Source organism: Labrus bergylta, chromosome 1, assembly GCF_963930695.1.
Source record: "Labrus bergylta chromosome 1, fLabBer1.1, whole genome shotgun sequence".
Lineage (NCBI taxonomy): Eukaryota > Metazoa > Chordata > Actinopteri > Labriformes > Labridae > Labrus > Labrus bergylta.
Window position 1 is genome coordinate 4,931,157 of NC_089195.1, and position 12,608 is coordinate 4,943,764.

A 12,608-nucleotide genomic window follows, 5' to 3' on the forward strand; every position below is an offset into this window, starting at 1 on the left:
AATCAAGACAGGACATTCCCAATCATCTCCCCAAAAATGTGATGATAATACATGCATGCATCAGCAAATCAAAAGGTGAAGGGGCTTGGAACTTGCAGAAAAATAAACAAAAAAACAACATGCATTGTATTTATTAGCCTTTCCCAACCTGCTTAACTTAGGATACAAAATATACTGGTGGAACAACATGCTGAGTTGCTTAGCTCATACAAAATACAAAAGGTATTACCAATACTGTATGATGTTGATGCCAATACAATGAGAATTATTTGTTCAAATTCTAAAGCGATGTGTCTAAAATGTGTTTGTCTTACTTGCATATCATGTTTGCATTTGAATTGAAAAATAAGCCCTTTAGCTTTTTTGTCATTTAAATCTATTTCTTCTAACATTTAAATGTTTCTCAGTATCTAAAGTCTATCCAAAATTGAAAGGAACTTGTGATTTTTAGTATCATATGATCCGGATTATATGTGCACACCAATCTTTACCAGAGCTATACACAGTCCCACCCGCCCTAAGACACCATACCAACCTTTAACCTTTATTATCCACGTGCAACAGTGTAATCTTCCATGACAGCTTGTTAATGAACAATTCACACTGTTGTAACCACCAAATCAAAGTGGACTAGTCAGTCACTGGCTTGTTGGTTTTGTTTATTTGTAGGTCTTGGTGTTTAATTGACAAATCAATGTCATGCTCTTTATTAGAATGGACACTTGCTTACCTTGCTTTGTTAGATGTAAATCATGTTGTGATTGAAAACGCTTGCAGGCAAGTGAGAGTTAGTCATCCTTGCATGGTAACAAACAACCCTCTCCCCTCTAGGGTGTGAACTCATACGTACTGTTTGCTATTGTGCATTAGTCAGCAGGAGCCTTAATCAATAGATAATAATGATGCCTCTCTGGGCTGAGCAGGTCCCTGGCCACCACTTGTAAAAAAACCAAGAGGGATGTGGAACACACTGTATGACAATATGTCCTTTCTCACATGCTGATATTGATCAGGTGCTTTGTGGATGTGCTTTGTTGTTCAACAGTGATTATGGGTATGAGCGGCGCGGAGATGGGAACTGCAGGCCGTCCTTCTGGTTCAATCCCACCACTGTCTCCAGAAGCTGCAGCCAAGGGCAAAACTACTTCAACAGCACCGGGTGAGTGAGATATACCAGTGGGGGAAAAAATCACAAACAAATAAATAGCTATTTTTGGTTCATTTTCTACTTTCAAAACAGATCAATATTAAATGGGTTAATTTGGCACAACTATGAGGCAAAAAAACCTTTCAGAATATATTTTATATTTATATTTCTTATATTTTAATACTTGTATTCACTGTCGTTTATTGACTTGCACAACTGTTGAGCTTAGTTTAAAAGATAGTTAAGCACACCTACAGCTCAATCACTTCCCAATTGATCAGAGAATTCCTACTTTCTCTTTTCTATGTGATTACTTAACTTTTCTACACTCACACTGTGAATAAGCTTTGAAACATGTGCCAGTCTATAAGCTTGTATTGTCAGTTGTCATTTTGTCTCTTTTTTGCAATTGGGAGACACAACAGCTGTATTACTGCAGCAGCCTTTGCTTCTAAACCACAAGTACATCAAGCATCCAGTGGATTGATTCAAAATAAACTACCAAAAAAGGATAAATGGATTTTGATTTTCTATCTTTCTAAAGGTATCGGAAAGTGGTGTTGAACAACTGCACGAAAGGTGTTAAAGAAATGTACACGCCCAGAAAGCAGCAGTGTCCCAACAGACCTCCCAAAGGACTCTTGCTGACCACAAGAGATGGCAAACTCACCGCCAACTTGGGCAACAACGTAACCTTCTTGGTTCATCTGGATGAGGTGAGAAGAACACAACAAACATATAGCTCTTTTAAATCACAAGTAAGATTGCCATTACCCTCAAGTACTGCTTTATTCTGTTGATTTGAGGCTGCATTTAATGTAGTTTTGCCACCATGAGATGGAAGCACCATTTGACAGATACTCTCTCAATTGTGTAACAGGTTTTCTTTTTTGTAATTTGCCTATAGGATTAGAAACACTTTTCTACCTTTACATCTAGCAGGCTAGTTTGTCTTCCTTTGGCGTTGTGTTCCTGGCTGCCTCATACATTTCAATATTCTCTCCCCTTTAACTCATTTTGCAGAGCCACTTTATATTTCTCTGTAGGTTTGTCACAAAGAATCACCACTAAAAATTTGAATAACTGTAATTGTGTAGCACACATTTGCAGTATTGGCATTGAGGTCAGTCTCTTACTAGGGGTCCCTCAAGGCTCAATACTTGGTCCACTGGGATTCGGTTTGACATGTAGCCCACATACAGTGTATTGGACATGTGGCATTTGTTGTTATGAGTATGCTGATGACACACTGACTACTTTCAACCAGTGATTTAACCACTGTAAAATCTCTGATTGAATATATCATAGATATAACCACCTGGGTGTCCCAAAACTTCCAAGATTTTAACAAGGACAACTTAAAAGTTTTACCAAATGATACATAAATCCAAATGTGTGTTCATTTTGATATTCAAGATATTAATTGTAGTATGTTTAAAAGTTTGAAATAAAAGCTATTGTGCATGTTGCTGCACAACAAGAAGAATACTGATATTGTTGCAGGAAACTGAGTAAAGTAAAGAGGTGTATAATTGTGTCTATAAAACTTGTAAGATATAGCTGACAGACCCCTAAAGCATGAATGTTAAAGTTTTAGTACGTCTGGTGATTCCCAGGAAAGCCTTGCTCTTAACACCTCTCTTAAGTTTAATAGAGTCAAATGGCTCCAAATCGCCCACACAAAGCAAGAGTTCTGAGCCAGAAGCAAAAGTAAAAGACCTCACAAGAGACCCTGTTAGTGTGAGAGAAATGCTTTGTTCAGAGCCAGTCCTGCCAGGCAGTCTCATCACAAGGAAACGGTCTCGCAAGTTTCTCAGGCAGAATATAGTCCGCTGATATTAACTGCAGGCATTTGCAGCATTGGCAACTGGAGTGTTTTCCAGACACTCCAACAGCTCAAGGTAAGTGTATGTCCCCAAAGGTGTTGTCTTTGCCCAGTTGTCAAATTACTGTGTGATGAGTTGAGGAACTGAGGCCTCTTACTTTCATCAGTGGGGCGGGGGTGACAGAAGGGAAGTGGGTGGTAAAACAATGTGATAAAAGGACGGTTAAAGAATCCTTGTAGCATCAGCTGTTGATGAAAATGTGCTGTGAATAAGCACATCATGAAAAGGATCAACCCACGCACTTGCTTAATGCTACAAAAAATGTTTGTAGCATTAAACTATTAAATCACAAAGTTTCTACTGTATGGTCTTCTTCAGGTGAGACTGCTATGATGGCAGGTGTGGTTAAACATTCCAAGGCCCAATTCAGACTGCTGTTTAAAGATGCAATATATTCGTCCCTGTGAAGTTTCCCCTTAAATCTGAATGTTGCAGAGGCACAATCGGGGGGGGCAAGTGATCCCCCCTCTCTACCATCTTCAGAGGCAGCAGGGGAGTGCAGCTTTGTGTGTCTGACTGTGTGTGTCTGTATGTCTGACCTTGTGTGTGTGTGGAGCTCCTGCTTTGCCGTCCTCCCTTGCACTTCAGCAACACCGTAAGGTAATGTGAATTCACAGACTGGGACCTCGATATTGCACCGTTGCAGAATCAATACAAATGTCTTAAGGCGTGATGAGTGCCGGGTTTTGTTACGGCGTCGTAGCGGAATTTCAGTCTGAAAAGGGTTAAAAAAAAGTCTCCAATGTGAAAAAACATCTATCTTTCAAATAAGTATTTTTGCTATACAATTATTTAACCATGTTAACACACAAACCATCTTATAGAACATCAACCTCAAAAACAGTTCCCCAAAACATTCAGCATTCAAAGGATAAACGCAGACCGGAAGAAGACAGCAATCGCTCTTGTTTTTAATTTGGGGTATTTATAATGTTTACATATTTTATATTAACTAATATATTTATTAAAGATGTATCCACGTTATAGCAATACATATTTTTGGAAAACATTTGAGCAAAAAAACTTAATGTAATTAGAGTAATAATCACTCGTCATAACATTTTTAATAGAATTATATTTCAGTTTTTGTTAGAGGACATTTTTAATATACTCTTAATTAATTTGCTTAGGCGTTAATGTTTGGAATGTGAATATGTAGAAACTCTCTCTTTGAAGTAAGAGGGTGAATCACCTCCTCTTCTGGGGTTTGATGTGCTTGATAGCCATGTATCTCAGGGACGACACACCGAATGCATTGCCACCAGGTTAGGTTGGTTTGTAGTCCAGATATAGCTTCTGGGTTTGCAATTCCAGTTTCTTGTGCTCTTTGGGATTTAGAGACATATGCGATACCACATGACTTTTTAGAAGATATATGATCATTTTGGTTGAGCCAGAAAAGTTTTGTTGTTTTCCCTGTTATTGTATCGTTGTGTGTGGTGCACGTGTAGCCGCCTTTGAGAAAATGATCATAATGAATTCAGACTTTAATTTATATTCATGAAGCCAGCAGTGGCTGTACTTTGTGGGAAGAGCAAAAGCCCATAAATATTTAATTGTTAAAAAACTCTTTTGCAAGATAAGAAAAAAAGGAGAAGTTATGGGATATGATTCAATAAACAAAACTGCATGGTACATTTTCCTCGTCAGAAATGGTTTCGTATTCATTGTGAAACGTACAGAACAATAATTACAGCTACAGATGGACTTTGTTAAAGTGACTGACTTTTCTCTAAGTGGTAGTTGGCAGAGAACTGATTGGCTTGTGCCTCCAAAAACGTCAAGCTCAAACAATCTGTGATAAATGCAACTGCTTTTCCATATCTAGCATCAAAAGGTGGCTACAAATTCAAAGACATTAAAGTGCTTATTTCCTTTCATACCTCTGCTACTTCAAATGGTTTGTTGTGTAATGGGTTTGTAGTATAGCGATGTGAGGAGGAAAAATCCTTCCTAGAGGGATATGGTTCTGAGGTGCTTTTCAAAAATAAGTGCTAGGTATGAAGCAACTCTTTAAATACATTTCTGAATTGGAGGAGCGTATTTGCACAAAACGTCACGGCAGTAAAAAAAAAATCATAACGCTGTTCTTGGTCTTGGTCTCAGTAATCTGACTGAAAGGTACAGGTTCTTGTTGTAACCCTGGCTCGTTGAATTTCATCATAAAAAAAACATAAAAAACATCAAGACACTCCAAAGAGGGGTCCAAAAACTGACTTCAATCTGGGGTTGCATACAAACTATGCCCATATCGAGCACTAACAATGTACCATTATATACATCATGCATTGATATGGTTAAGATTAACAGATAGCCAACTATTCATTCACAATATATATATATATATATATATATATATATATATATATATATATTATGCTATCATACTCTGTGTTTGTCTCAGCTCTGTCTTTAGGACTGTGAGTTTTTTTGGATAAATAAAACTGAAGTGGAAGTGCAAAATCCTGCAGTTCACAGAGTGCCAGCTTGAGGCTTTCTGCAGAAGCACCAGGTCACACTCATAGTCAAATCTTTGGATAACTCCTCCGTTTTGATTTTAAGAAGGATAGGTTTTATTCACAATAAGGCGTGTGATATACGGGGTTGTCAAAAGGCCTAAAACCTCGCCTCATCTCTAGCTCTTGATCTGTTGTTGGGTTCACTGAATGGTGGGGTGAGAGAGCATTTTCAGCATAGCGACCACCATCGATGGGACTTAAAAAGCTCCCAGCTCTAACATATCGGTGACGTCACTCAGACTTCTTCCATTCATATATGTTTCTCATGAACATTTAAGCTACAGATCTGCCAAAAAGTTAATTTTTTTGACCTTCCTATTGAGCTACTGTATACTAGAATGTCCACCAGTGTCCTTTCCTCGTCTAATCTGAGCAATCCAGTTGCTTGTGGAAGTTTCATATTTAGCGAAAAGACTATGCTCATCTAAATTTCAAAATAAAATGGAAAATATCAAACAGAATGTCAAACTATACTGCTGTTGTGGATATAGTCACGAGATATCAAGATATCAGTTAAAGAAATGCCATCTTGATTAGCAACGTGCATCCGTTCAGAAAAGATAATTTAATTTATTTGCTCGTAAAAACATGAATAATTTAAATCAAATGAATCAGAAAGAAGGAAAACCTACATAGACATTTCTTAGACTTCCTTGGCAGGAATATATTGTTCACAGGTAGTACACATCAAAGTGTACCCTCCTTTATTTTCTATTTGACTCATATCAAGGCCAAAGATTACAAATGACACATCATGCTTTACTCTAAAAGTCAACTGCCTGGATCAGACAGTGGACCCTGAGTGAGCATGAGCTTCCCCCCCCATGAACACTGTCTCCCCTCTTGGTTCAATTTTGTCAATCAGATTTGGCTTAACTTTCTCTGGCAATGCTGAACAAACCACAGCTTTTACCAGCTAGTTGGAGGGTAGACACTTGTGAGGGGAAGCTTTTAGTTTTGTACGTTTGTTTGAGACATTGTCGTTTTGAATGAATGTTGAGAAGTTATTGTAGTTTTTTTTTTTTTTGTAATAGCTCCCTAATTGTCCCCTTGAGGCATGATAAACTTTAAAGGATTTATTTATAACTATTGAATAGTCAGACAGTATTGGACTTTGTATAAATGTGTTCTGATTAGTGTGGCCGTCTCTACATCACACACATCTTTTCATTTGTAGTTATTATAAAATCTCTGTGATCTCCCTCACAACTGTTTTGTCACTTTGGATTTTTATCAGCTTTTTCTTTGTTTCGTCGTCTGGTCCCATTTGTTAGAAAATGTTCCATAGTTGTCTCTTTTTTTTTTTTTTTCGTCAAACTTAGTTCTTTCCCGACTAGAAGACTAGATGGCATCTACAGCAGACAAATATTGTGATCGAACATGACAGACACGACCGCTGAGGATTCCAAGCTGAAATATTTACTGCAGGGTTCATTTGAAAACTCTGTGCAGCCATTATATTAGATGTCTGGCTACGAGCAAATACAACATTAGATGAAAAGTAAATGCTGTTTTACTCTTATTTCCCATGAGACACAGTCGAGTGATTGGTCCACTTTGATTGAGGAAAAAAAAACTAACATTGGGGGATCTCTTCTTAAAAATCAGGAAATACACTCAAAAATCTGTTTTTCAAAACTGAATAAAATATGTTTTTTCTTGTTTCTGTTATTTCAGGGCAGCAGAAAAAGATGTAAACATAACGTATCTTTTCAAATAAATTGCAATCCAAAATGAAGAAATCCCTATTTAGTTAAAACCAGAACTTATTTTTACCACAAAAAATTTGCAAAAGTAAACCATCTTCTGGACCTTGAGTTCATTTTCACAAATATTTTTGATGTTAAAATCAAAACAAGTTTGACTGTTGTTGCTTTTTTAAATACACCAGTTGATTATGGAGGGCACTTTAGGGGTGGCTGTGGCTCAGAGAGTGAATTGCCTTCTGATCGCTAAATTGGCACTATTATCTGCGCTGGCATTTTAAGTGTCGACGTGTCCTTGTGCAAGAAACTGAACTCAAAATTGCTCCTTGCATCCTCCAGCCTTCAGTGTATGAATATCAGTGTGTAGATAAGGGGGGAATTGACATGTTTTGTAAACTGCTTAAGTGAGTGATCAGAGGATTGTAAAGTGCCATATAAGTCAGGATACCTTTAAGTGAAAAACAGTGATAATTGTGTTTGTTGAGAATGAAAAATAATTATTGCTAAAATCCCCCCTACAAAATAAATAGACTTAATATTCTATTCCACCAGGCAGAAACAACAAAGTAAGGTCAGACGGTTCATGATCACCTTTAATCATCATCAGCAACATCCCAATGTTACTGCTCTTGCGTTGCTGTGGTAACTATAAGAAACACATAAGCGATAATGCGTATGTGAGCGGGTAGTTTCAGTGGAAGGGAATACAGACGGGGTGACATTCCTCACTCTTAAACACACCAGCGTATGCCATAACATTCATTTTTTAAACTTCACCACTGTTTCTGTCTTCTTTCCTTTTTTTGTCCCACAGTTAACAAACCAACACCAGATTAACCAGACTTCTCAGTCCATAGAGTCTGCAGATAGAGCAGCTGAACCGCCTGCTCTTCAGAGTTAGTTTGTCCTTCTTAACAGTGAGGAATAGAAGATCGTTGCTATGCCTGAATGGCCAATCAGAATCAAGTATTTTTGACATAGCTTAGTTATAAAGGGCTATAATACATAGTCATTATAATCTTCACACACTGCCTTGTTTTACACGTAAACAAAGGGATACAGTGGAGGTTAGAATGTGGATGTTAGATACATAAATATCAGGTGTGATTAATGTATTATTCATCGTGCCTTTATCATAAGCAACAAAACATTAATTGTTATTCATACCCTCTCCAAAATAGCGAGTGAAGTTCATGAAAGTACATGTTTGTTTTTTGAAATAAGCTTCCTTCTCTTTTTAAGTGAGTGGCAGTGATGATCTGTTCGTGATTCACTTAAGAAATAGTGTTTTCTATTAAAAAGGGAAAATCAATTTTGATTGAAATTATACAGAACCATAATCATGTTTAAAATGTTGCCTGCTAAAATCGACTGACTGCCAATTTCACTTGCAGACACACAATCCCAAAATGGCAATTTAGAAAAGGCTTAATTACATTTTGTAATTTCATTAATTAACATTCAAAAAATCATGTTTGCGCAGCATTACTATTATCCAGCCCTAAACGGGAAAAGCGATATAGATAATGGATGGATGTATGATATATTGTTTGATGTGTACATGATATTAGTCTGTCCTGAAAAGCTTTGGTCCTGTAAAAAAAAAAAAACTTTTTATTTTTGATCTTGCAGTGCACATACAGTGGCTCTTACACTAATCTCCCCTGCATTAAACAACAGGGACTCTGCTGTGTCATCTGTGGGGGACCACAAAAAAAAAACTCTCCGGAGCGATGTCTTTTCTTGTCACACATCACACCGACACTGTGGTTTCAGGTTTGACACACACCTGAACAAACGGTGGCCCTGTGCTTTCAAACTCTTGTCGAAACCCTGTACAACAGCGCTTTCATTGTGAACCAACACTGATGTCCTAGCCTCAAGGCTCCCGCCATGATGTGTTTGGATCCTCTCAGCCCTGGGAGATACACGCAACACAAAGAGTGACATTTAGAGCGACGGGCCAGCATCAGTCTCATGCAGATTAGTCAATCCCATTGTGGCTGATATAGAGAGCAAGCATGAACTCAGCATGGACAGCAGACACTGAGGAAGGCTGGATGACATCGGTGCCACCAAGCCAGAGTCCTGTTTGCATGCCAGCTCATTACAGCTCTTAACAATGCCCATACTGTCAAATCCTGTTCCCTCCTGTTCTCTATTCTCTCCAGCTACTTATCAAAGATATCATTTTCCAGACAAGTGACATAAAGTGACCCCAGAAGCCGCAACAAATACTCCCCATGTTATCACACTTGGAAGCACACAAAGACGGGGGTTTCAGCGAGTGAGAAAGAGAAGGAGCAAAAGAGCAGGGAAGAGACGGAACAATAGTTGTATGTATTTTGTTTATTGTGCGTTTTGGCAAAGCTTGCATGCTAATGCAGTATTGCAAATGAAAGATCCCTGTAGCACTGCGCTACAATGTGCTGAGGGGAGGCTGGGAGTTTGCCTTCCCAGGCCTGCGGGATGAGAGCAGATTCGGCCGCCGTGGCAGCTGGAGCCACCAACACTCGTGCTGTGTGCTGATCCTCGGATAATGCCAGATGTGATTCCCAGAGGACACCGTGCAAGCAGCTAAAGACTCACACACCATGCAAAGGCAAACATGGTCGGGTGGGGTGCATGTACACAGATGCTCATGTGCGCACGCTTACTGACAGGCATTCAAAATGCTCTGTTCTCCTCTTCTTGAGGCAAAAAAATGCAACGCATGTGTGTAGCTATAGACATGATAATAATTCATGCAGTGATTCTGACATTTTACAATTGAGGAAACACTGACAGAAAAGCAAGTCATTATCAGCCAGTGCTGACTGTAATGATTATTACATTTTCTGCAAAGACTCCTCGAACAAACGTACATGGTTTATGTACTATTTAATTTATTTTTGTTTACTGAACAGTTTGTTTTTGCAAATTAGTATTTGCTGAATTTGTGCAGAGCAAAGCTCCTTAACGCCTGTTTAATGAAACAAAGTGTTTCCTGCCAAACAATTCAGACAAAACTTTTGAAACCACCAGTAATCTTCCCACATAAGAAAGGTTATTTCTCAAAGGGTAGAAGAGAAGTAATTGAAAGGACAGAAATTAACTTAACATGATAGTGTAATAACGATCTAATCGGAAGGTATTATTATAAACTTCTGATATGGAGCATGCATTTGTATAAATCACATGCCATGTTCAGTTTAATAGAAGAGAAATAAATTGCATTCACTGACTTCAAGTTCTTACATATCACGTTTATTACGTTGGTGCCTTTTGGGGATAACCATACAGAGACATGATGGACTCTGTGCAGCACACTTGGTTATCACAAGACGAGGTTTCCTTTTTGTTTTACACTTCTGTGTTTAATCACAACCAGTTTCATTTCACCTGATTGTGGCTGTGATGGGTTGTTTCTCTATTTGTGTGTTTGCACCCAGAAAAAAAGAAAAGAAAGTGCATTAAGATTTAAAGTTGGCAAAGGGAATGGATTCTGTGAACCATGACCTTTGTACCCTTTAGCCACTTTCACCAAAGCTTTTCTGATGAACAACAGATAAATACATACAACTGAAAAAGACTGACATGAAGTAAAAAACAAATGTTTCATTCAAATGATTATTCTCATTGGCTTGTTTGTGAGAGGGCTATAGATTTGTTTTATTTATCCTGTTACTTAAGTTACTGGATCAAATTAAAACTCTGTAGTATGTTAATTCAGATGGATAGTGAGCTGTGAGTAGGAAGGAGTCTTAAAAAAAATACAAACAATCCTATCACTGATTCAGGACAGGAGACACAAACCATTTTACATGAACATCCTTCTGGTGTTTTGTGTCTTGCAACCTGATGCAGACTGACATTGACTGTGTTCGGGTCCCTACCAACTGTGCATGCAAGTGTATATAAATCCTGATCTGCTAACTATTCCATGATATTGATCTCTAGAATAAATGACATGTCACATAACACAATATCATTTGATAGATTTTTGAATATAGAAATATCTTTGGCTGACAGTCATTTCAATTTCTCCCCCTACACACACACTGTGTGCCTTCAGAAACATATTTTGGGTGGGTATATTGGTATTCTGGTTTCTGTATATTAATATTTGCTGTGCTGCTTATTAATATTTGGTTTACTATAAATCTGTGCCTACACTGTCAGCCTTCCGAGGAGGAATTCTATCTCCTCTTGTTTAAGGTGATGACACCTGACTCTTTGCCAATATTATTCCTACTCATAACACTCTATAATAACATTCTCCATTAGCAGCTTGCACCATGCCTGCGTCATCATTGTTCTCATGGTAATGGTACCAAATCAGTTTGTTACAGTCAATGCACACAGCAGGGGTTTGTGCTATAAACTGAGACAGGATCACACCTTGCGCATGGCTGGCCAACAGGGTATTCATTGTCTCACAAGCTTCTCATCCTGTAGGAGTAATGCACTAATCTAATGCCCATAAGAGTTGGGAAGCTTTATTCAGTCTCCCATCCGATGATTTCGGCCTTTCTGATGCAAGGTTTCATGTGAAAATGTGATGTCAGTGCATTATATTCATCTCACTGAATCCCCCCCCCGTTGTGCTGTGTTTCAGGGTGACTCTTTGCGGACCAACATCCAGTTGGATTTCGGCGACGGCACAGCTGTGTCCTACTCCAACCTGAGCTGGACCGAAGAGGGGATCAAACACGTCTACAAGTCTGCCGGGATATTCCGTGTGACAGCGCTGGCAGAGAACACGCTGGGTTACGACAGCACGACTCTCTTCCTGCACGTCACATGTAAGTGCTGCGCTCTGAAAATTGTCCACGTGCAGTCCTGCCAAGCAAAGAAAACAGTATGACAGAAGACAAGAGCAAAATTGTACAGAAACTAATCAGAGGCACTTCTAGTTATTACATGAGCTCGACACATGGGACCTAACGAGCAGCAGCAGTTTGGTGCACCATGTGACAGACTTTTATCGCCCCCCTGTTTGCTTGTCAGACTACATATAGGCTGCTCTGCATAACTGGTGAAGGTTGTTGGAACTGTAAGTAGTCCCGAGGGCCTACTGAGGTTTTTTATTTTTTTCTAAATGTGTTTTTTTTACCCCCCTTGAAATGAAAAACACCTTTTCTGGTTGTAATCCAGGGTTCCATGATAAGTCAAATACATTTGAATAAAGTATTATCTTTGTATTTTTTTACATTAAAAATAACAGTATTTTCTCTTCCTGTTAATACTTTATTGAAATGTATTTGGCTTATCATGGAACCCTGGATTACAACCAGAAAAAAGTGTTTTTCATCATGCTATTTAATTGGTCGAACAATTCATTAACGCCCCTGAGTATCTTTGCACAACC

The 12,608-nt window shown here is 38.5% G+C and overlaps 1 protein-coding gene across 1 annotated transcript in view; it reads left to right on the forward strand.

Annotated features, from left to right (window-relative positions):
• The window catches only part of sorcs3a (sortilin related VPS10 domain containing receptor 3a), a 223,425-nt gene that overhangs the window by 183,424 nt on the left and 27,393 nt on the right, over window positions 1-12,608 (forward strand). Inside the window, exons 17-19 of the mRNA XM_020639103.3 lie at window positions 1,046-1,159; window positions 1,692-1,863; window positions 11,856-12,042. Coding sequence (XP_020494759.2) covers window positions 1,046-1,159; window positions 1,692-1,863; window positions 11,856-12,042 — 473 coding nt within the window. The remainder of the gene's footprint in view (window positions 1-1,045; window positions 1,160-1,691; window positions 1,864-11,855; window positions 12,043-12,608) is intronic.